Here is a 24,893-nt window from a genome sequence, read left to right as displayed (position 1 = left end):
GCCTACTTTTCTCCAGGGAGTGAGACACTTGGCTTTCCCGGTGCAGCCTCCATTGCCGCTGTGGGACCTCAATTTGGTGTTGTCAGTTCTCCAGAAACCTCCCTTTGAAAATATTCGGGCAATTCCCCTGCTTACGATGTTCCAGAAGGTGGCCTTTTGGTGGCTATTACTTCTGCGGCCTGGGTGCCTGAGCTGGTGGTGCGGTCTTGTCTTTCACCTTATCTAGTTCCTGCATCTCCGATTTTAATATGAATGAAGACATTGTGTTGTCCTCCCTGTGTCCCAAGCCTAAGCATCCTAAGGAATTTGCCTTGCATTCCCTGGATGTGGTTTGGGCAATCAGGGTGTACCGGGCAGCTACGGAGTCATTTAGGAAGTCATTCACTACTTGTCCTCAGGAATGGACCTTGCAATGGGCTGGCTGCTTCTGCTGCGACCATTTCCATATGGATCAGACAGACTGTGGTTCAGGCTTATTCTATTAAGGGTCAGGTTCCTCCTTTCCCTGTCAGGGTGCACTCTACTCGGGCGTTTAGTGCCTCCTGGGCCTTCCGTCATCAGGCGTCAGTAGTGCAGGTTTGCAAAGCGGCCACCTGGTCATGTGTGCACACATTCACAAAGTTTTATAAAGTGGATGTGTTGGCACCTGCGGATGCTTCTTTTGACTGCAAAGTTTTGCAGGCTGCTGTTTAGAGGACTTGTCCTCTTTCAGGGTGTGTTTTTCAGGTGAGCTCCAGTTGTTGACAGTTGAGCGTCAAGTTACCTAGTTGGCTATGTTTAGCCTTGAGGAAGTTTGTTTTTCTGCTGTTCCCACCCCTCATGTTTGACACTGCTTTGGAAAGTCTTACGGTCATTGAGATGAAGAGCAGTGTCTGTCAATGAACGAAAGAGAAAATTCATTTCTCTGATCTTTATTGACGGACGCAGCACCCGCCCCTCTTTGTAATTGGGTTTTTTCTTCTGACACTGCTTGTTACAAAACATAATACCTATAGCAGGAAGTGGGGGTATACCCCTCAGGGACTGCCCCATAGGCGTGCTGAAGCTTTTTTTCTCTGCCTAGTGTCCTCACCCCTCTGGGTGATGTACTATACAAGGATTTGAACAAACCTTTGTTGCAGATTCCTACTTTTCGATATTCTGTTTGTGTACAAGTGCTGTATGGGAAGGGTTTTATAACTATCAATCAGCTTCTACACCTGCAGGTTTCTAATTAGGAAAGTTTCAGGGTCTGCATCTCTTTTATGTGATTTCCCTATAGGAGTATCTCTCAAAAAAAAAAAAAAATTTTTGGTGCAGGGGATGCCAAAATTTTGTCTTTTATCTTAGTACAGACTTCTGGGAAAATCAGCAAGCCAATTACACAAGCGGGAAATTTACATTTTCAGAGGGTGTTCTGTGGACATTCTGGGTACAGAACATCTCCAGGTAGCCATAGCCATATTGCATTGCGTTTTACAGAAAATTTACAGCGGCTGCAAACTGAAAAGGAAAGGTAATTTTTAATAACATTAAATTACAATACGACGTGCGTTGCAGTTGTATGTCGTATTCTTTTTTTTATTTGCTAATTTTTTTCCCCCCCGAAAGTGGAGTTACTCTTTCGATAAAAAAAAATAATAATAATTAAATCCCCTCTGTGTAGAAGGTTTATACTGTATACTGTCTATATGTCTGTATATTGTCTATATATGAATACGTTCAGATAATCACTAGTTAGGAGTTAGCTAATGTCCTAAGACGTCACACCAGAGCTGTACTTTATCAGTCCAACATCTTCAAGTATGCTATTCCTTGTAGAAACGAGAATACCTTCTCTTAACATGTCCAAATCATAATTCACCTGAGTCATAGAGAAAGATTACACTAGGCTCGAAGTCACAGTGATTGTTCAGAGGAAAGCCAGATTTTTCATTTTCCGTTTAAACATCTAGGGCCACATTTTCTGTCAAGTAGCAGAAAGAAACAAATTTGTTGTGATGAGTTTACTCTATTTATAACATCACTGCCATTTCTTTTGTCATGAAGGACCAATAGCTCAAGGCTTTAGTCTTGAGGCTTTCAGCATTGGCCTTTTTATTTCCGCTTGTATATTTTGAGAAATATTTGACAGGATCAGTTGCATTAGCACTTGAATTACAACCTAGCACTACCTCTATGGTGAACAGTCCATAGTGCAGATGTAACACTTACCAATTGGTGCAGTCTGTATAGAGGTGCCTCTATACTCACTAATATGATGTGCAGTATTGGCCTGCATTGTTTGTGGGCGCTTTAGTTGGCATCTCTATGGGCCTGTGTCATCTGGCTGCTGTTAACTTCAATCACACTTTGCATGCCCAAACAAGTCAATGCGAATGCAAAAGCTAAAGCTGGAAGGCCACACATCGAACACCGCCGCTGTAATGTGTGCTAACGCGGTGACAACTTTGAAAGATTGCGCAATCAGCCTTTTATATCATCACAGCTAGGAGAAATTAAACTTCTGTAATGCTCATTAAGCAATTATTTAGCCTCTAAAGATAGCTGTGTAATTAGGTCTCTGAAAGTGAATGTTCTAGTCAGGCACAATCAGGTCTGTTTAACAGCACAGTGTAAGGTGCGTAGAGATGCAATAACCCCTAGAAACCAATCAGATTTCACATTTCATCAGTTTCATCAATTCGAGGCTATGAAAGATATCCAGATTGGGTATCGCACACTATTGTTTGCCCTGTTATATAAAAGTAACTGTCTATTTGTGGTGTTTTATATCGCATTATAGCTTCGTGAAGCTTAAGTAAAATTGAAAAGCTTTTTAATTACATTGTATTCCCTAGGACATTAACGGAGGCTCTCAACGGCATTGGAAATGCAGCTTATCAGGCCCTGTCAATCAGAACATGGAGTCGATGTGTTTTACAGATGTACGTTGATCAGCCAATGGGTGGTACGATGCGGACAGATGCTGAACAATGTAAGTTTTATGCCTGAAGAATTCTCCTGCAGTAGTTTGTCTATTCATCAAATATGGTTTTAATTTTTTCATTACCACAGATTGTTGAAACATTTAGGGCCTGTTTAGACCTATGCATGGACATAGAGGTTTATTTTTTGTTGTAGCAATAGGCAGGTGCATTGTCATTGCACCTTTTGTGTTGTCATTGTCTTTGTGTGTCAACGTGTTGTTGAATCACCTTTTTCAAAGTGTTTCCACTCTAGGATTTGCAGTGAATAGTGTTAAAAGCGAATAATCAAGGTTTGTTAACCACCTGACGACCAGCGATGTAGTGATACGTTGCTGGACTTTGTGGTTCTACCAGGAAGATGCCTACAGTTTTACAGTGGTTATACCTGGAAAATGCACCCCCGCCACCTTCTGATCAGAGATGGGAACATGATGCATTTGTTATGGACTTGCCAACACTCTGACAAACGCAGAAAAAAAAAAAAACATCCTTTGTAATAGAAATAAGCAGGACAGTTCCTCTTTAATGTGAGATCTGGGGTCAAAAACCCCTCAGATCTCACATCTACACTTGAAAACACAAAAAAGGCAAAAAAAAGAAAAAATGGGCCCTTTAAGGCCTGCAGGAAGGAAGCGACGTATGATGCTATCTTGCCCTCGACTTCCTGCCTAGGACTACATCGGTCCGGATCATTTTCCCTGCTACCGACCGCTCCAGTAAGCAGGGAAAACAACCGGAAGGGGTCACCTCTCCCTCCGCCCATAAGTGATCCCGTTGCGATTTTGCCGCTGGGACCACTTTTATGCTAAAGTCGACTACCCACCGTTTAAAAAAAATACCGTGCCAACGTAAAACTGCGGCGGGCGGTCCGGAAGTGCTCACCTGACCTAAACCCTATTGAGGACATGTAGACCCTTCTTAAATGGGAGATTTACAGTGAAGGAAAAAAATAAACCTCTCTGAACAGTGACTAAGAGGCTGTGGTTGCTACAGCACAAATAGTTGACTGTCAACAGATCAAGAAACTGACAGAAATCCATGAAATGGAAGGCTTGTGACTTATTGAAAAGAAGGGTGGCTATATATTGGTCACTGATTTTTTATTTTTTTTGTCAGAAATGTGTATTTGTAATTCTCTTACGTCTTCCGACAGTCGCCGCCTCCTCTAAGTCATCACTATTGGGTATTGTCCACCTATCCGCAGGAATAGCTAGGCATATAGACTTAGTCAAAAGACAAAAGGCATTAGCATATACACACCCACGGGGGCTGTCCCATCTGGTCAATACCCCCCCTGCATCACCACTCCCAACTCAGTTTTAGTTTGCCTAGCTTAGGAATAGTCAGGCTACCTTGTGCTGGGGCTTCAGTCTCAGCCTTCCTAAATCTTTTATTTGATTTTCTTTTAAATGTCAGTTTTTTTTCTCTCACTTTACTAGCTGTTTATTTTACCAGCTCTAGTGTTAGTTTATTCTTCGGATGAAGATGGATCATGCGGTGCTGGGATTCGGACTGGCCGCCCTGGTTCTCCAGGGCACAGAGGGTCAGATGGACCCTCAGCCCGCCATCGAGCGTTCAGCTATGGTTCGCCCTGGCATTACGAACGACTCATCCCTGTTCGCTGCAGGGATGCAGCCGTGAGGTGGCAATCTCACAGGACTTGTCTGCGATACTGCAGCGTCATGTCCCTGGCTCACGGCACTCCCTGTCAGATGAGGACAGAGGTTTATCCGTGCATAGAGGTTCCCCCACGCCATCGGGTACAGGTAAGTACTTTCTGTGTGGGGCCTCTGCCTGGGGTGGCAGTCTGTGTTGCTGTGTGTCCCCATGTCTGTGCCTGTGTGACTCCCTGTGCGATCCCTGCGGGGTTCGCTGTGTGCAGATCTGTATGTTTGCCGGGGGTCCCTGTCCCAGTGTCACCTTAGGTGCATGTTTGGGGGTACAGACTTGTGTGTTGTGCGGCGACCGCTGCGGGGGTCGCGCAGTCCGCCATGTTTTTTTTTTTACTATGCACAAGCGTATAGCCCCTCTGGGGCGAGTGTACAGCTCATTTTGGCGCCATCCGCAGCCATTTTGTGGGCTGTGGAACGATCGGTTCGGCCGCATGTCGGCGGCCATCTTGGCGTAGCCTCCTATGCATCCCTATGGGGCAGCCATTTTCCCTGGGGTCTGGCTTATGTCCAGCCCCTTCCAGCAGCATTTCCTCTTCCTCTCAGACAGCACAGGCACAGGTAGCAACGATCTGCGGGCTCTGCAGTGTATCTCTCTGTCTTCTGCATACTGCTTCTGGCTCAGTTTCTTTCTCCTTTTGGGGGTCTTCATAGCTGTGACAGTAGCGGTGGGCTGCGCACTCCGCAGCGCTATTTAAGGGGACAGTACATTACTTTTTTGCACTGTAGTTTTTTATTATCTTGAGCCATGGATTCTCAGGAAAGCAAGTTTCCTCCAGCTTTGGTGGGGGGCCCCAGTTCTCCTGTGGCCCCGCTGCGACCTGATCTGGCTGCTGTGGTTGCGACTTTAGTGGCAAATATGGAAATGCTGATGTCTGAACGGGCTGCGAGAAAACGGCCAAGGCTGTCTCTCTCTTCTGATTCAGATGGGGATATGGATGCTGCTGCAAGCGTGCCCTTTTTAGGGTCCCGCTCATCCTTGGACCCCCTGGGGTCTGAGGGGGAGGCTGAGGTTGAGGGTGTTGATACATCCTCCCCAGGGTCACCCGAAGAACGGGCGACCATGGATGAGTTGATTGTTTCTGTTAAGGAAACCTTACATTTAGAGGATGAGCCCTGTCCTTCGGGCGTTGTGTCCTCATTTGGGACGCACAGGACCCGCAAGTCTGCGCAGGTTTTTCCCTGCCCAGCGGAATTCCATTACACTGTTACTGAAATGTGGCACATGTTAAAACGTCCATTCCTGGTACCTAGTCGGTTCAAATTGCTTTATCCTTTTGCGCCGGCTACGGAATCGCGATGGTGTGTGCCTCCACAGGTAGATTACACTGTGGCCGTGCTGAACAAGGCTACCTTGGTTCCTACTGAGGATACCCCGCTTTTCCGGGATCCCACAGACCGGCGGTTGGAGTCTCTAGCCCGCCATTCCTATTCGGTGGCGGGTTCCTTGCTCAAACCCGTTTTTGCGTCCGTTATGGTGGCTCAGGCGGTGGCTGATTGGATTAAGGTGCTTAGAAGCAACCTAGTGTCCGATGATGTGCCGCCTGCACGACTGGAAATGGTGGACCAGATCCATCAAGGAGTCATGTATCTGTGTGATGCAGCCCTAAATGAGGCCCCCTTGGTGGCTCGCCTCTCGAGTGTCGCGGTACTTAACCGATGACTGATATGGCTGAAGTGCTGGTCGGCCGACCAGTCCTCGCGGAGAACTGTTGCTGATTTTCCCTATGCTGGCTCTTGCCTTTTTGGCGAGGCGTTGGATACCCTGGTGAAGGGCGTCACGGGGGGTAAGAGCACTATGCCACCCCAGAACCCGAAGAACAAGTCTTTCCGTGGCAAGCGGGGTTCTGCGCCTAGATCTACTCAGGGGTCCTTTCGTGCCTTTCGGAACCAATCCAAGGGCAAGCCCTTCAAGGCCCAGGGCAACCAGAAGAAACCCTGGGCGGGTAAGCAGAAGTCCGGCAATGCCGGTTCGGCGGCACACTCCGCCTCTGCCTAAAGGGGCGCCCTCACCCATTTCTGGGGTGGGGGGACGTTTGCGCGGTTTCCTCCAACCTTGGCTGCTCCGGATCTCGGACAGTTGGGTCCAGGAAATCGTTCGATCAGGTTACAAGATCGAATTCCTTTCCAGGCCGGCGGACAGATTCTTTCCCTCCAATCTCCAGCTGCTTCCGGGGCATCTGCAGGACTTGCATCAGGCGGTGCAGGACATGTTTGCTCAGGGGGTGATTGTCCCGGTGCCTCATCGGGACAGGTTTCGGGGGTTTTATTCAAATCTGTTCACTGTGCCCAGTGCATCCTATTCTGGACCTAAAATCGCTGAACCGCTTTGTGCGTGTTCGGAAGTTTCAAATGGAGTCTCTCCGGTCGGTTGTGGCCTCCTTGAGTCCAGGAGAATTCCTGGCTTCGATAGATCTGAAGGATGCGTACCTGCACATCCCCATTTTCGAGGGTCATCAGCGGTACCTTCAGTTCGCTATCGCGGAGGACCACTACCAGTTTGTGGCGTTACCGTTCGGTTTCGCTTCGGCACCCAGGGTGTTTACCAAGGTGTTGGCACCGGTTCTGGGCCTGCTGCGGGCCCAGGGCATTGCGGTCCTGGGGTACCTGGACGATCTGCTAATGAGATCGCGTGCCAGTCAGCACCTTGTGCGCGATCTGTCCATCACGGTACAGACGCTCCAGGAGTTCGGGTGGACCATCAACGTTCAAAAATCAGCGTTGTCTCCGTCGCTTCGCCTTCCCTATCTGGGAATGGTTCTGGACTCTGCTCAGGCAAAGGTATTCTTGCCGGAGGACAAGCTCCGGACTTTGCGGGACGAAATCCGATCCCTCAGGGACAATCCGTCCTCGTCACTCAGGGCCTGCATGCGGGGCCTGGGTTTGATGGTGTCGGCCTTCGAGGCAATTCCCTTTGCCCAGTTCCACACACGGGCTCTCCCGACGGAGATCTTGGCCAGGTGGGACAGACTTCCTCAGTCCTTGGATCTGGAGGTCTCCTTGAGTCGCCGGACCAGATTTGGCTCTTCTGTGGTGGATCCAGTCCCTGTCGGTGGCGGAATGCAAGTCCTTCCGCCCGTTGGTGTGGACAGTGGTTACCACGGATGCCAGCCTGCCGGGCTGGGGTGGAGTCCTGGGCACCCTGTCTGCCCAGGGCACTTGGTCGGAGGAGGAATCCTCCCTCCCGATAAATGTGCTGGAACTACGAGTGATAAAACTCTGTCTCTTCCAGTGGTCGGACCGTCTCCAGGGCCTGCCTGTTCGCGTACAGACGGACAATGCCACCGCGGTGGCTTACATCAACCACCAGGGGGGCACCAGGAGTGCTCGAGCGGCCCGGGAGGTGACCGACATCCTGTCTTGGGCCGAGACTCATGTCCCGGCAATTTCGGCAGTTCACATTCCGGGTGTGGAGAATTGGTAGGCAGACTATCTGAGCCGCCAGACCCTGGACCAGGGGGAATGGTCCCTACACCCGGAGGTCTTTCAGATGCTGTGTGCGAAGTGGGGATCCCCAGACGTGGATCTGTTCGCATCCCGGCTAAACCGAAAGGTGGAACGGTTCGTGGCAAGAACGCGCGACCCGTTGGCGGCCGCCTTGGATGATTTGGTGGCCCCTTGGCATCAGTATCGTCTGATGTACGCCTTTCCTCCGATTCAGTTACTATCCCGGTTCCTTCGCAGATTGGTCTTGGAACCGCGCATGGTGATTCTGGTGGCGCCGGACTGGCCTCGCCTGGCAGTTGCGCCTCCGTGGCGTCTGCCTCTGCGGGAAGATCTCCTGTCTCAGGGTCCGATCTTCCATCCTGCTTTACAGTCGCTGGCTTTAACGGCCTGGCTGTTGAGACCCAGGTCTTGAAGGACAAGGGTCTATCTTCTGAGGTTATCCCTACCCTGATCAAGGCTAGGAAATCTTCCTCTGGTAAGATCTATTACGTACCTGGAAAGCCTACTTCACCTGGTGTGAGTCCAGGGGGTTTTCCCCTCGTTCTTACTCGGTATCGAGAATCTTGGCTTTCCTCCAGTCCGGAGTGGATCAGCGCCTGGCGCTGGCCACTATAAAGGGCCAGGTGTCAGCACTGGCGGTCCTTTTCCAACGCCCTGTGGCGTCTCATTCCTTGGTGCGCACATTCATTCAGGGTGTGCGACATTTGGCTCCTCCTAGGAAGGAGCCTTTACCTCCATGGGACTTGAACTTGGTCCTGTCCGCGTTGCAGCGTGCTCCTTTTAAAAATATCAGGGAGATATCGTTGCCTCTGCTGTCGAAAAAGGTTGCTTTTCTTGTGGCGATCACTTCGGCTCGCAGAGTGCCGGAGCTGGCGGCATTGTCTTGCCGCTCCCCTTACTTGATAATTCACAAGGATAAGGTGGTGTTGAGAACACCCCCGTACTTTCTTCCCAAGGTGATCACTGAGTTCCACCTTAATGAGGAAATTGTCTTGCCTTCGCTTTGTACAAAGCCTAAGCATCCAAAGGAGATTGCTTTGCATTCCTTGGATGTTGTCAGGGCGATCAAGGTTTACGCCCTTCCCTGTTGAGGCGCACTCTACCAGGTCTTTGAGTACTTCCTGGGCCTGTTGGCATCGGGCCTCGGTGACCCAGGTGTGCTAGGCGGCGACTTGGTCGTCGGTGCACACTTTTTCCAAGTTCTACAAAGTAGACGTTCTGGCATCAGCTGATGCTTCTTTTGGCCGCAAAGTTCTCGGTGTGGCTGTGCCATGATGGACCCTTGCATCTTTTTCTCTGGGTCCCTGGCGGTTGGCATTTGCTTTCCTGGGCTATTGCTCCTGTTGAGCATTGTTTTTTTCTGTTGCCCAGTTGGTTCTTACGGTGCATGTAAGATTCCTTTCTCTGATGTGGGTACTGCGTTGCCTTTTCTACGGTTGCGTCTCCCACCCCTCATGTTTATACTGCTTTGGGTCATCCCAATAGTGATGACTTAGAGGAGGCGGCGACTGTCGGAGGACGTAAGAGAAAACTGAATTTTTGTAAAATCTTACCTGTAAAATTCCTTTCTCGGAGTCCTCCGACAGTCGCTGCCCCCGCCCCTCTTTTGGGGTTCTTATTACCTACTGCTATGCTACCAAACTGAGTTGGGAGTGGTGATGCAGGGGGGGTATTGACCAGATGGGACAGCCCCCGTGGGTGTGTATATGCTAATGACTTTTGTCTTTTGACTAAGTCTATATGCCTAGCTATTCCTACAGATAGGTGGACAATACCCAATAGTGATGACTTAGAGGAGGCGGCGACTGTCTGAGGACTCAGAGAAAGGAATTTTACAGGTAAGATTTTACAAAAATTCAGTTTTTTTACTTTCTTAAATATTCAGGTTTGAGATTTATTAAAATTTTGGATTGACAGAGAGCACTGTAGTTGTTAAATAATGATATGAAGCCTCAAAAATACAACTTGACTAATAATTGTGCACACAGTATATAAAGTGCAAGCAATACAAGTAGCTGAATTTGACCTGGTATCAGTATCTTGCAGATCCTGTACAGTAAGGCAGTAGGGCTGCAGTGTAAAAGGAAGTAGCTGTGCTGACCAGAGGCATGCGGATAGGGAAGAAAAGCATAGTGACAGACAGATGAGCTCCTAACTGTGCTGCTTCCCTTACTGTCCAGTCAAAGCCTGGGGAAGTGTCCAGAACAACCTAAACTCAGAGGAAATGGGTTGAACAATGTTGGCTAGCACACTGGGGAAATCTAGCTGCAGGAAAAAGTACTGCAGGGGAAATCTGGTTGTTTTAATTTAGCTCTTCATTTTTATTGTTTTTGGCTAAAAGAAATATATATTGTTTTTGTGGGTTTTACTATGAAGTAAAATCGTAGAAATTCGTTTTTCTTTTGAGGGAGATATTGCATATGTAATATTTATTATCTGCAGGCAGCAGGGGGAACTCTAAGCAAGAGTCAGATAGTAGCTGAAGTCTGAGAGCAAGAATCTTAAAATGTATATAACCATAATTGCAAATTGTTATTTAATTGATTGTAAAGCCTTGTGTTTGTTAAAAAAAAAAAAAAAGTTTCCTTACCTCCTCTTTGCAGTTGGTTTTGCACAGGGCAGCCCAGATCCTCCTTCTCGGGTCCTTCTCTGCTGGCCCCTCCCTCCTGTTGAGTGCTCCCACAGCAAGCAGCTTGCTATGGGGGCACCCAGAGGTGGGAGACTTGAGTCACATGACTTGACTTAAGTCACCAGTTTGAGGACTTGAGACTTGCTTGACTAAAATGAATAAAAGACTCGAATTGACTTTAACTTGGTATTCATGACTTGAGACTTGACTTTGACTTTAGACATATGACTCGAAATTACTTTACTTTTTCAAGTTATTAAATATTTGCATTTTCTCAAGATGTGTTAAAGCAAAATGAATGTGCCTGTTATGTTTCTGACACCACAGTCACTTAGAACACCTTAGTGTGTTCTGATTTTTAGGACACTGGCCGTTTAACAATGAAAATACTTAACATGTTTTTAGTGACTGTGGTGTTGAAACATGACTTGACGAAGGTTTTTGAGCTGTTTGGGCATTCAAAGTGTTTCTTTAATATGCCAAGAAAAAAGCACTAAGCAGTTTTGTTAATGTTGAAAATAAAACAAAAATAAAACAAAATAAAACAAAACCTTTTCCTGACCACTGACTTTTAACTGATTTAAAGGTGAGGTAGATGAGTATTTTGACTTGATTTGTGACTTGACCAAAATAAATGACTTGACTTGACTTGCTTGACTTCTAGCAGGGACTCGACTTGACTTGCTTGCTTTTCGCTACAGTAACTTGGGACTTGCTTGAGACTTGAAGGTTAAGACTTGAGACTTGCTTGTGACTTTCACATGTGTGACTTACTCCCATGTCTGGGGGCACCCAAGCCAAGCTGCAGTTCTGTGTGTCCATGCAGACACAGAGCTGCTGTTTGGCCCTGCCCCCTCTCTCTCTCCTGATTGGGTAAGTAACTGTGACAGCAGCGGGAGCCAATGGCGCCGCTGCTGTGTGTCAGCCAATCAGAGGGAGAGTCCTGGACGGCCGAGGGTCTGGTGGTCATTGCTGGACAGAGATGGGGCTCAGATTAGTATTAGGGGGTGCTGGGGTGGCTGCTACACACAGAAGGCGTTTTATCTTAATGCAAAAAAAACCTTCTGCCTTTACAACTCCTTTAAGAGCTTATGCAAGTACTTTTAAGGAACCTGTATTTCATACAGATTGTTATACCTTGTTAATATAATAGGCATGATTTTTGTTTTCATTTTCATACAGCATTGGTACTTTCAGAACAGCTCATAGAACTAACCCGGTTAGTATTCAAACTGCCTGAAATAGAAAACCTGTTTGTTAAAGCTCAAATTGAACCAGCAAGTTACAAGCAGGATCCAAAAAGTGCACTTCTGCAGTTTTTCCAGGTAATGTATTGTAACGTACAAGCAACAATTGTTCAATGTATAGTTTGTGTCTTTAAAAACAGTCCTCTTTGTTCACCTCTTTATTAGAATTTAAAAAGCAATATGAAAACATACGCATTTTTTATTTTCTTTCCTCTTTTTAGGTAGTTGGCATAGTGTATAGTGGCCTGGAGACCTTGTCAGAAAAGTCTGCCTTGGTGTCAAAATGCCTTGAGTATTCTGGTGATATCCTAAAATATGTCAAGCCATACCTGACTAAGAAGGGGCCTGTGGAAGGGCTGCAGATTACTTACTGTACTGTAGGTGAGTGGGCACATCATATTTAGGGACTTAATACTTGCTTCCTGTTTAGGTCAGTCTAAAAAGTACACCTGTCGCATAGACCATGGCTAAGACTCCATTCACACTAATACGACTTGTAAGGCGACTTGTCAGCCTGACAAGTCGCGGGCCATTGTGTGGTACAGGAACGGTTCTAATAGGAGCGACACAAGTCGCTCCGACTTAGAAAAAGGTTCCTGTACTACTTCGGGGCGACCTGGAGCGACTTGCATAGACATTCATTTTATGAAGTCCGAAGCAAGTCGCGCCGAAGTTGCGATGCACGCGACTAAACAGGTCGCCCCCGAAGTCGTGCCGCTGCAGTGTGAATGCGGTGTAAAGCTTGCTTTTAAGCATGCGTGTCTTATACCTCTCTTGGCTGCTTGTTCCTCCATTCTGCATTGCTGTTGAAGTTGATGCATTCAAACAATGGCATATTTATAGCTAACTGAGATTCATGGAGGCATGTGTGGTCTCTCTGGTGGCTTCCTTTAAGAAGTAATGGTATTTGTCTGGTTTGGTTTAAATGGGAATCCACAATCTGTTGTGACCTTCCATGTAATAACACATGGTCTGCAGTAGACCAAAATGCACTCTGTAAACAAATGCAGGAAGCAGGAATATATATGCGGCACCTGTGTAGTAATAAAATACTGATTTTGTTTAACATCTACACTGTTAGCTTTTCTATCACATTTGATGCCTTGGCACTTTTACTGTATGTGACATAGAATTTCCTATTCAGTGAACAAAGAAATGCCCCTATTTGTCACTTAAAGTAATAATAATTATTAGCTGATGCACCATGAAAATGTGCATAGCTGTGTTTTATTTGACAAGAGCCTTAAAAAGCGCAACTGGAGCTCAGAGAACACAGGAAACTTTGACGTAATGCCTTGGTTTTAAATGTTCAGGATAAGCTTCATATGAGATGTGATTTAACTACAGAATAAGTCACACTGTTTGACTCCTGAGGGTATGCTAAATGTGCAGGGTCTGCTGCTGTTTTATCTTCTTTCTTGTCTTCTTTCCAGGATATCTTGTGCGGTACTGGGCATCGATTCTGGCCACTTCCAAAGCACAGCAGCTTCTCTTCCGCATCATCGATTACCTGCTTTTACCACATGCTTTGTTCCAACAAGATAAGGGTTTGCCGGCAGCTATGCTGTCTGCTGTAAAGGAGAGCCTACCTCTCTTTCTCCAGGTACAGGTCTGAAACATGCTGGAACAGTGTAGCAGAATGTGTCTCCCATGGTGACTGCTGAAAATATCTCCTTATTTGGGGACAGTGTAGTCCAGTGTTTGAAGTGTACTTCTGCCTGCGTATTTTTCTTTAATATTTGTTTAGCTACTAGTGCTTAAAGAATATGTGTGTGTTAAAACCGCAGTATAGGTGCTACCATCACTTTCATTAAAATGTGTGGTTTTTGTTTTGTTTTTTGTTTTGTTTTAATCAGAGACCATATAGATAGACATTATTACGGACAGGGATATTGGTAAGGAAGTGCAGCAAATACAGTAACAATCAAACTTCACTTTTCAACAGTTTATGCAATCAGATCAATAAAAGGTGATTTATTATGGTTGCTATGAGTTACTTGCATATTTCTCTAGTTAATATAACATTTTTTGGATGGCTTCCTGTTAAAGCATTTCTGATGAAAAGAAGACTCTAGTCAATGAATACCTCAAATTGTCCACTGCTCTTATTTCACAAGAAATTTTGAGGTGTTAAAGTTGAACTCATCAAGTAATTTGGCAGTCAAATTCTGTTTATTTCCTTTGAGCCCAGCCTGTTGACACATCCTCCTGCATCATGCAGACTGGGCTCACAGTACTCCAGGACTGAATCAATCCGCTGCTGGGATTCTAATCTAGCAGAGCGATATATTTATAGCAGAACATCCCAACACTTTAGTATTGTTTAACCACTTCTGGACCGGAAGGATTTGCCCCCCCTAATGACCAGGCCACTTTTTGTGATTCAGCATTGCGCTATTTTAACAGAAAATTGCGAGGTCATGCAACGCTGTACCAAAATAAAATTGATGTCCTTTTTTTCCCACAATAGAGCTTTTGGTGGTATTTGATCACCTCTGTGATTTTTATTCTTTATTCTTTTTGCTATAAACAAAAAAAAGAGCTACAGTTCTGGAAAAAAAAACAATATTTTTCACATTTTGCTATATAACATTCAAAATAAATGTAAAAATCAAATTTTTCCCTCATTTTAGGCGAATTTGTATTCTGCTACATATTTTTGGTAAAAAAAAATCGCAATAAGCGTATTTTGATTGGTTTGTGCAAAATTTATCGTGTCTACAAACTAGGGGAAAGATTTATGTAATTTTTATTTATTTTTTTTTTTTACTAGTATTGGCGATCTGCGATTTTTAGCGGGACTGCAACATTGCGGCAGATGGATTGGACCCCTAACTGACATTTTTGACACTTTTGGGGGCACCAGTGACATTACTACAGTAATCAGTGCTAAAAATTTGCACTGCTACTGTAATAATGACACTGGCAGGGAAGGGGTTAACCCAGTGTGTGCTCAAGGGTTTAAATGTAAGCCATAAGGAGTGTTTCTAACTGTGTAGGGGAGGGGCTTTTGAAATGATCATAGAGACCTGTGGTCCTATATAGAAGGATCACAGGTGCTCTGTTATTATTCCAGAGAGAAGAACGGTCAGCTGTGTTTACAACAGCTGCCAGTCCTTCTCTCTCAGTGGGGAGCGATCACGGGCGGCCAGCAGCAATCGTGCATTGGCATCCCTGCTGCCGAATGGGGGCAGGAGCTTTACTTACCACATTAGTAAACACTAAATCTATTTCTATCGGTAAAAATGGTTGCTTATAACCACTGGTATAAGCACTCGTAATATGTAAAAAATAAATCAATAAATAAAATCCTAATCCCTTCCCCAGAGTCTTAGTGTTACCATGGTAACACTATTGCTCTGGTCACAGCTCTGGTCAAAAAAAAAAAAAAACAATTTGATTTGAAGTTGATATTTTGGCATACCAGCTCTCCAGGGAGCCAGGAGTGGGTGGAGCAAAAGCTCATATTTGCAAAATAGGGCAGAAGGGCAACAACATGGAGTCTGAATTTTCATACATATTGGTAGTTGCCAGTTTAATAGGGACATCTATTTGATGTAGAGGTTATGCATACCAGAGCTCATGGTTTTAAAATTTGTGTTCATTTTTGAATCTCTGGACTATACTTTACTTTACAAAAAGTAATTTGGGGGTATTTTTTTACAGTCCTGGCATTTTCCGGCCTCAAGAAATGAGATAGGGGGGGGGCGTGGCCGGAAGCCTTGCGGGACGGACGTGTCTAGAGAGAGCTCAGATTCCTCCAGCTTTAATCCACCGCCATCCTCCTCAATCTCCCCTTAATCTTGATAAAAACACTTCCGGGCGACCCAGGGATTGATATCGCCCAAAATCTGGGAGAAAGGACGACTTTTGGAGGATCGACGAGTTGAGGCCTAGGCATATACCGCAAGCCGCGCCCTTTCCTAAAACGGAGTCCAACCGCGAACTCCGGGACCCGGTAAGGCCTAATCTGACCTGAGACTTTACGTCCTGCGGGTACCCTCAAGCCCATACTCCCATCTCCTGCTCCCCACAGTAAGGTCACCTGTGATCTCCTAATCAGCCTCAAGCCGTGCTGCACACCAAGATTTTTTAAGGGGACACAGACTTTCAGATCTTCAGTGGATCTTTCCTAAGGCCGGAAGCAAGCGCAGCGGCGGGACCCGGTAAGGCATAACACTCGTTGGAGACCTCCTAACACCACCCGATCTGCCTCCTTCCTGCCACAAACCTCTCACTTGGCCCAGGCATAAATAACAAGCCTATATTTTTACTCCAATAGCGCTGTCTTCACCTTCTCCCCACGAGGAGACACAGCACCCATTTTGCCTGCATTCACATTAAAGCAGCCACAAACTTGGCCTCAGTTTACCCAGGCTGTCTAATCTCTTTCTGGGCAGAGTGGTGGTGATCTAGGAAGTAAATGACTGCCTAACTTAACTGCTCTATGTGGCCACTGTGAACCGGGACACATCCATCCATCCATCCCTGCAGCATTGACCGAACGCCTCTGATCCCCAGCCACTTTACACATATCAGTGGTAATGACCCGCAGGCGTAAGGAGTCACCAAAGCTAACTAAAATTGATCACATCCACAGCTCCCATACAGCTATGCTACAACAAAAAGAACACAGCAGCAGCAGTGGAGACCCGCAAATTAACATGCAAGCGGAAGTAACAAAAGGAACAAGTCGCAATCATTTTGCCAAGTGGGTAATCCTGACAGCGAATATTCATCAGGTTCATCCTCCCCTGAGTCCCCCTCCTTAAAGAGGAAGTAAACCCTCCCCAGGAAGTTGTACCTATAGGTAAGCCTATGATAAGGCTTACCTATAGGTACTGTAAATATCTCCTAAACATGTACGGGTTAGGAGATATTTACCTTTAATGCAGCCAGTGACGTCACTGGCGCATGCGCTCTGAAGGAACGGCTGATCGTGCCGTTCCTTCAGAGCCCCGTGCCATGACCGTCGGCTCCCACGCGCGTGCGCAGGAGTGACGTCACCGCGGCTCCGGCCAATCAGATGGCCGGATGCCGCGATCCCGGAAGACGGGCGACTGAACATGTCGCTCGTCATACAGGTAAGAGAGCGGCACGGCGGGGGCTCGTTCTAAGGTAAGTATTTCATAATGAGCTAGTATGCGATGCATACTAGCTCATTATGTCTTTCTCTTGCAGGTTGTAAAAGAAAAAAAAAATTTTAATGAGTTTACAACCTCTTTAAGGAGCCCGGCTAAAAATAAACCCCGTATCGTATCCCCAGCCAAACAAGGGCAGGGGTACTTTCAGGGGATGGATCTGCCCCAGCCTTATGCCTCGGGCCCTATGCCACACCGTCAGGATCAGTTCGCTTCTTTCCCCACAGAGGGACGCCTTGTCTCCGATATTATGCTGAAAGAAATGCTGCACTCTTTTAGATCCTCCTTAAAGCAGACATAATGGAATGGATGCAGCAATACAGAAGAGAAGTTCATGACTTGGGAGATAGTGAATACAATTGAATCCTCTCTTAGCAAATAGACTTTGTCCTTTAACACAATGGTTGAAGCCCGTGATCAACAATCTGATGAAATAATGTGGCTTAAGGACAAGGTTGCGGATCTAGAAGATAGATCAAGGAGGAACAACTTGAAACTGAGAGGAGTTCCGGAATCAGAGCAGTCGCAGCAACTGGAACAATATGCCAACCGGCAATTTTCCACGCTTGTTCCTACATTATCCGAAACTGACCGGATAATTGATAGAATTCATAGACTACCTAAACCAGCTTTCTTAGCGCCAGAAGTTCCGAGGGATGTGCTCTTGCGAGTACATTTTTTCCACTCCAAGGAGAAAATCATGTCCTCGTTCCACCAAACCTCTGAATTACCAGCAGAATTTTCAACGATCCAAATACTGCCTGACTTGTCTAGACACACTCTTCAGAGAAGGAGGAATTTGGCGACGATCACAAAGGCGCTAAGAAATCACAAAATTCTACACAAATGGAAGCATCCGGCAACCCTCACAATCACTCACAATGGTACTACTACCTCAATTTCAACCTTGGAAGAAGGAATATAATTGCTTCAGAGATGGGGTATAGTCCCTCCAACAGAGGACTCCCAACACAGAGCTCCTACCCCTCTACCTACCAACGGGGATTGGAACATAGTTACTAGGAAAAAATCTCAAAAAAAGAAAAATAAGCTGCAGGGTGGATTACCCAGCAACATAAACCAGCATCACACCGGTTCTAGGCCTATGGAGTGAAAAATTTCCTCATGGCCCCTTATCCACACAGGATATGGACCACCTTTGTCGATCTAAGACCACCTTCATGGTCCTTTTTTTATAATGTTCTATTTTTGTATTTTTTCTTTTCCTTGTTCAGTTTTGTTTCAATTTCCTCTTCTAACAACAAGGAATCTCCATCATCTTCAAACCATCCCTCTCGAGACCAAGAATCTGAGTACAGTACATTCCCATTAACTCTTAACTCCATTCCGGAGCCCGACCTACATGTATAAATGCCATTTAAAATTATCTCGATAAATGCAAACGGATTGAATCATCCAGCTAAGAGATACGCTCTTTGGAAAGAAGCCAAATCTTCAAATGCGGACATCATTTTGGTGCAAGAAACACACTTCCAGACGTCCAATCATCCCAAATGCTCTAACAAGGACTTTCCCAACATCTATTTAGCTACATCTCCATCGAAGAAAAAAGGAATCCTCCTAGCAATTAAACACACAATTAACTGGCAACACAAGGACTTGGTGACTGACCCAGATGGCCGCTATATTATCATCACAGGATCGTTCAACGGATTACCTATGACCCTAGCATCAATCTATGCTCCTAATAACGCATCAACTGCGATTCCTCAGAAGAACACTCAGTCATCTCTAAAGTCAAGTATGGCAATCTTATGATCTGTGGGGACTTCAACCTGACATCCAATCCAGAGATGGACACTTCCTCCTCTTTAAGCAACAGAAGAACCTCCTTACAGAGTTTGTTACATAAGGAAAGCTTGTATGATGTTTGGAGGTGTCTCCACGCATCTGAGAGAGATTACACTTTCTACTCCTCCAGACATCGTACATACTCAAGGTTGGATATGTTTGTGTCTGATTGGCAGCTTCTGGGGATGATCTCATCCGCGGCCATCAAAGATATCACATGGTCTGAGCATGCTGTGGTGGAGGTGACCGTGAATGCGGGAATCCCCAGGGAGGCTAATTCGGTATAGCGTTGCAACATTAGAAACCTGCAGTCCAATATGGGTAAGAAACATGTCTCCCAACATCTTACTGAATTTTTCCAACTAAACGCAAATTCGGTGTAAGACCCTTGGAGCCTCTGGGAAGCACACAAGGCCTATATGAGGGGAGTCTGCATACAGCAGAGCTCTAAACTCAAGAAGAAATATCAAAAACTCTCACACATCCTATCTCAAATTCATGATCTTGAATCGAAAAACAAAACTCTCCCAGACCCCAAAATTACAAAAACCTTGGCTAACCTACGAATAGAACTTCGCTCTATCCTAATGGAAAAGAGCGATATCCAATTCAGAAGACTTAAATTAACATGTTATGCACAATCCAACAAAATAAGTAAAACATTAGCAAATAGGCTTAAATCCCGACAAACCAAATCTAGGATATCACACCTCACTCAGTCTAAGACAAATTACAAATTAACCCATCCCCAGGAAATAGCAGATGAATTTGATTATTACTACTCACTTTATAATTTGGAATCAGATCCCACAATCCACAAACCCGTAATTACAGATGTTTCAGCCTTTCTAGAGAACCTTAATCTGCCCCGTCTCTCTGAAGCCCAACTCCAGATGCTTAACGCACCCATAACTATTGACGAAATTAGAAAAACGATTTTATCCCTACCTCAAGGCAAATCACAAGGCCCAGATGGCTTCCCAAGTGAGTACTACAAACTATTTCAACACACCCTCACGCCATTTTTACTTGATTTATTCCAAAAAGCGGTTGACACGTCATCATTCCCAAAAGAAATGCTAGGAGCATATGTGACCACAATTCCTAAACAGGGGAAAGATCCCTCGAAACCTGAAAACTATAGACCGATCTCACTGTTAAACACAGACCTCAAAATATTTGCTAAACTTCTGGCAAAACGCCTGCAGAAAGTACTACCCTTTCTGGTCTGGAAAGATCAGTTGGGATTCATCCCAGGGCGTCAAACGTCAGACGCAACTAGGAGAATTGTAAATGTCCTTGATATAGCGGGAAAACGTTGAACGCCTTCTCTGCTGCTTACACTAGACGCAGAGAAGGCATTTGACAGGATCAACTGGATGTATGTCGTCCGCCCTACGTAACTTTGGCCTGGAGGGTAACATCTATTTAGCAATTATGGCACTCTACTCCCAACCTACAGCCAAAGTCTTCACGTCTGGAACTCTTTCCAAATCCTTTAAAATTTCAAACGGCACAGGACAAGGCTGCCCCCTTTCCCCAACAATTTTCAACCTATCCATTGAGCCCCTAGCCGAAGCAATAAGAAATTCTCCCAACATACGAGGCTTCACCATTGGCGACACAGAACACAAGATTACTTTGTTCGCAGATGACATTATCTTGATGTTGACATCTCCAGAATCATCCCTACCTGCAGCCCACACTATCCTTACATGTTTCAGTAACATCTCTTACTATAAAGTAAATAATTCCAAGTCACTGGTCCTGAATCTAAATGTTAGTCCTGACACAAAAAAACATTTGCTAGGAATCTGCCCTTTCTCATGGACAGATGAGAAAATATCTTACTTAGGAATTACCATCACACCTCGAACCTCTGATCTTATCCATTCGAATTTAAAACCTCTAAAGCAAAAAATCTGTGAAGACCTTAATAACTTCTCAAAAATTGACCTAACATGGGGAGCGAGAATGGCGGTAATAAAAATGACCATCCTTCCTCAAATCTTATACTTGTTTAGAGCGCTACCTGTCCCCATGCCCAAAACACAATTGAATACCCTTACAAGTATTATTAGAAAATGTATTTGGTCAGGGAAAAAAGCCCGCATAGCCTTCAATATACTCACTGCACACAAATCTATGGGAGGAACTGGACTACCTAACTTGCAAGCCTATTGGTGGGCCTCAAGGCTAGACCAAATAAAACATTGGTGCACCAGTAGTGAAACCCCACTATGGGCATTAATTGAAAAAGACTTAGTACCGACTAAAAACCTGACACTCATGCTTCAGTGTGATTTATGGATACCTTGGAACTGGCCCAACATTACCATCACAGTCAAAGCTTCTCTGCAAGCTTAGAGAGCTATTTCCAAACTAACTCCAACAGTAAACCTTTTCCACGCCTATGATATTCCTATCAAGATAGTAGAATCTAAATTTAAAAAGCTTAATGTCACAAAGTTAGAGGATTACGGTCTATCACTCATAAAACAACTCTACAGTAATGGTAGGCTTAAAGACAAAGAAGAAATTATCCAGGAATTCTCCCTCCCTCATGACCTGTCACTCACCATTTCCAAGATGATCTTCACTCTAGCCAAACACCCACTATCCGAACTACTAACTAATTCCCAAACATGGAATTTCATCTCCACAATACCGCCCCTAACTAAAGGTATATCTCTCTTTTACTCCTGTCTTACATCTGATTCCCTCAAAACTAAATCGCCAAATGTGCTAAAATGGGAGAAAATGCTTAATCACTCTTTCACCCTAAAGCAATGGCAAATAGCGATCAATTCGACCCACAAACTGTCACATTGCACAAACCATTGGGAAATGATGACAAACATTGTAAATAGGTGGTATTTCACTCCCTATAGGTTATCCAAAATAAATCCCTTCCTTTCACCACTATGCTGGAGAGAATGTAGTAGAGTAGGTACCCTACAACATGTCCTCTGGGAATGCCCCTCCCTCACAAGCTTTTGGAAAGCAATTTTCCAATCTATCTCATCCATCACTGGAATCTTAACGCCTCCCAATCCAGAGTTAGCATTATTGAATCTAAACATCGAACTATACCCACTAATATATAGACAAATGATTGTACATCTTCTGTCGGCTGCCAGAACTTTAATACTACGTGAGTGGAAAACCACCGACACCCCAAAACTTTCTGAGGCAATCACCCTGGTTAATGAAAACTATAAACTAGAAAAAGCCTTATCCTTCAACGCTTTAACCCATCACAAATTTCAAAAAGCTTGGTCGGAATGGCCCTATTTAACACCTGATACTAGAAGCTTATAATGTAACCCTTTATTTAGCTTAGTTCTACTTGTTCTGGTCCTGGGGATGATGGGAGGTGTGAACGACCCGTGGCTCGGTGACATTGTTCCCCTAGGGGTTCTGAGTTGGGGTGGTTCGACGCCTCTCTTCTCCTCCCTGCATCAGAATAAACTATGTTGACCTTTACATGCACAATGCCTATGCACCTGTACGAAGCTTATACTATTTTTTGAACACTATCATCCACTTTTGGATAATGTTCTACCTTGTTGTGGTTATTTTCTTATTTCACATTCTGTTAATGTGATTTTCTATTTTTCACCTGTATTTGAAATTCAATAAAAATTGATTGAAAAAAAAGAAATTAGATAGGCCGCCAGTACATTAGGATTGAGCAGGATTGATCGATTTTCAGATATATTTAATATAGTTTGTGGACCCAATAACTTTCCTACAGACTAAATAAACACGGATTTGGGTTATTTTCACCAAATGTAGCAGAATACTTTTCAGCCTAAATTTATGAGGAAAGATTTATTTGCAAAATCTTTATAACCGAAACAAAGAAACGTTTTTTTTTTTGTTTTTTTTTTTTGCGGCCTTTTTTTTTGTTTAGCTAAAAATGAAAAACCCAGCAGTGAATAAATACCACCAAGAGACCACTCTATTTGTGTGAAGAAATTATAAACATTTCAGATGAATACAGTTTTGCATGACTGCGCTATTGTCATTCAAAGTGTGACAACTCTGAAAGCTGAAAATTGGTCTGGGCAGGAAGGGGGTAAAAGTGCCCAGTTGGCACTTGGTTAAACTTTCACCCCATTAGTCTTCAGGTCACAACAAAAGAATTTTGTTTTGGATAAAATTTGTTTTTACTTAATGAGCATCAAATATTAACAATCTTATTTCTTTGTCACCATCTCACTGTTAGAAGTAATGGTGGCATCAGAACTGGAAAGAATCAGTGTTTCATCCCTGACTGAGTCAGAATAGGGCCTTTTTTAGGTAGGCACGAACCAATCTGGGACACAGGCAGTTAACGATTTTGTAAAGGAAAGATGCTTAGCGTAAATCTACACCCAATCACAAAAATCTCATGAAAGCTTTAATATGTCAATGCAATTTTAAAGTGACAACTGTCTCCTAATTGTTCTCCTGCATTAACACCCTATCACACACTCCTGAAGAGAGACTGCGAGTGGATGTGCCAACACAAATGGCCCAAGAATGACATTATTGGGAATCCAGCCCTGTGTAGATATAAAGTGGCTGACAGAGGCCGAAGGCAATCAGCAGCACTGAGATACAAAAACAAATAAGGGTTTAAAAAAAAAAAAATGGTTTCATACATAAAAAGGAATTTATAAAAATTTGAGCAGCTGTGCATGACAACCTACCAGCTTCGATATTTATTTTTCAAAGGTTAACTGAACAAGCTGAAGATAGCAGCTGATCGGTTGCCATGTATTGTTGCTCAAGATTCTGGCTGCTCCAGTTTTGATAACTTTCCCACATAGTGCTTTAGCAAACTGTCATCCAGCTAGGATTCAGATCTACTTTATACTGGTCATATGGGTATGCAATTTTAAAGGGAAGACTCTCCAAAAATGTCAGCACCTATGGTCCTGCAGCTTGGCATTTTATCAGAAATATTCACAAAAACTGGTGAATGCAGAGAGATATAATTGTGTTTTGAGGCACCAGCCTGTTCAGCTTTGTCATTTACTGCCTAAACATAACCTAAGAATAAAATATACAAATTATAAATCCTGTACTTGTATTTTTTTTTTAGGGTCTGTCCATCATATCTCGTCAATCTCAAGTACAAGCTTCCTATGTAAAACAGCAACTAAAAACCATTATTGAGCAATATTTTGGGAGATTTTTGCCCAGTGCTCCTCAAGTCATAACTGCTGGAAGCCACCCTATACTTTTAGCCCTGTGTGATTCTGTTCAGAGCTCACATACTGCCAACCTCAGAAAAACCGTAATGCAAGTCATAAGGTAAGTACATTCTGTCACCTTCATATACCAACCCTACTTGGAAAATGTATCCTTTTCTAGTAAAAATCATAGTAACAAAATGGTATTTGTTTTAAAATTCTTATCTATTATTTACAGTGAAAGTCACTTGCAGTTTAAAGGCCAAGCCCCACCTCCGCGGCTAGCCTCTGTTCTATCTTTTATCGTTGAAGTTTTTCAGCGTAGTAAGACCATTGAAATAGCAGATGCAGAGTTTCTTCTTCCTTCTATCTTGAAGTGCATGATACTGGTCAATGAGCCTATGGGTAAGTCATTTAGTTTTTTATTGTAGCAATATAAAATTATATTTGTGGCCACTGCAATAATAATAAAGTAAACATGCCGCTACTGTCACCAGTATTAAAGTTGAAGTTTAGCATTTTTTTTTTTTGCCCTAAAGTTTTAGTGACATCACCTATGTGTAATTTAGTTTTTCCTGCATCGTGCAAACTGCTGGATCCTGGTGAAATCTTTGCTAATGGACTGCTCCATCCTCTTCTTGTGGCTGAACTATTGGTGCGCAGGGAGTTTAATAGCTTTGGGTTTCTGTTTAAAAAAAAAAAAAAAAGTTCCCAGTGAGGACCCTTCTTCCCCATTGAGAAAAGTTATTTTGTTGCTTTCAGTAACACGATCTGTGAATGAGGGAGAGTTTGACGAGTCACAGGATTGTCTCCCTT

The 24,893-nt window shown here is 44.4% G+C and overlaps 1 protein-coding gene across 1 annotated transcript in view; it reads left to right on the top strand.

Moving 5' to 3' along the window:
* The window catches only part of MMS22L (MMS22 like, DNA repair protein), a 239,496-nt gene that overhangs the window by 202,768 nt on the left and 11,835 nt on the right, over positions 1-24,893 (top strand). The window contains exons 16-21 of the mRNA XM_082251696.1: positions 2,820-2,956; positions 11,877-12,019; positions 12,163-12,322; positions 13,375-13,544; positions 23,987-24,198; positions 24,316-24,482. Coding sequence (XP_082107822.1) covers positions 2,820-2,956; positions 11,877-12,019; positions 12,163-12,322; positions 13,375-13,544; positions 23,987-24,198; positions 24,316-24,482 — 989 coding nt within the window. The remainder of the gene's footprint in view (positions 1-2,819; positions 2,957-11,876; positions 12,020-12,162; positions 12,323-13,374; positions 13,545-23,986; positions 24,199-24,315; positions 24,483-24,893) is intronic.

This window comes from Pelophylax lessonae (genome assembly GCF_965119305.1).
Source record: "Pelophylax lessonae genome assembly, chromosome: 3".
Classification (NCBI taxonomy): domain Eukaryota; kingdom Metazoa; phylum Chordata; class Amphibia; order Anura; family Ranidae; genus Pelophylax; species Pelophylax lessonae.
This window is presented reverse-complemented; position numbering and strand designations above follow the sequence as displayed.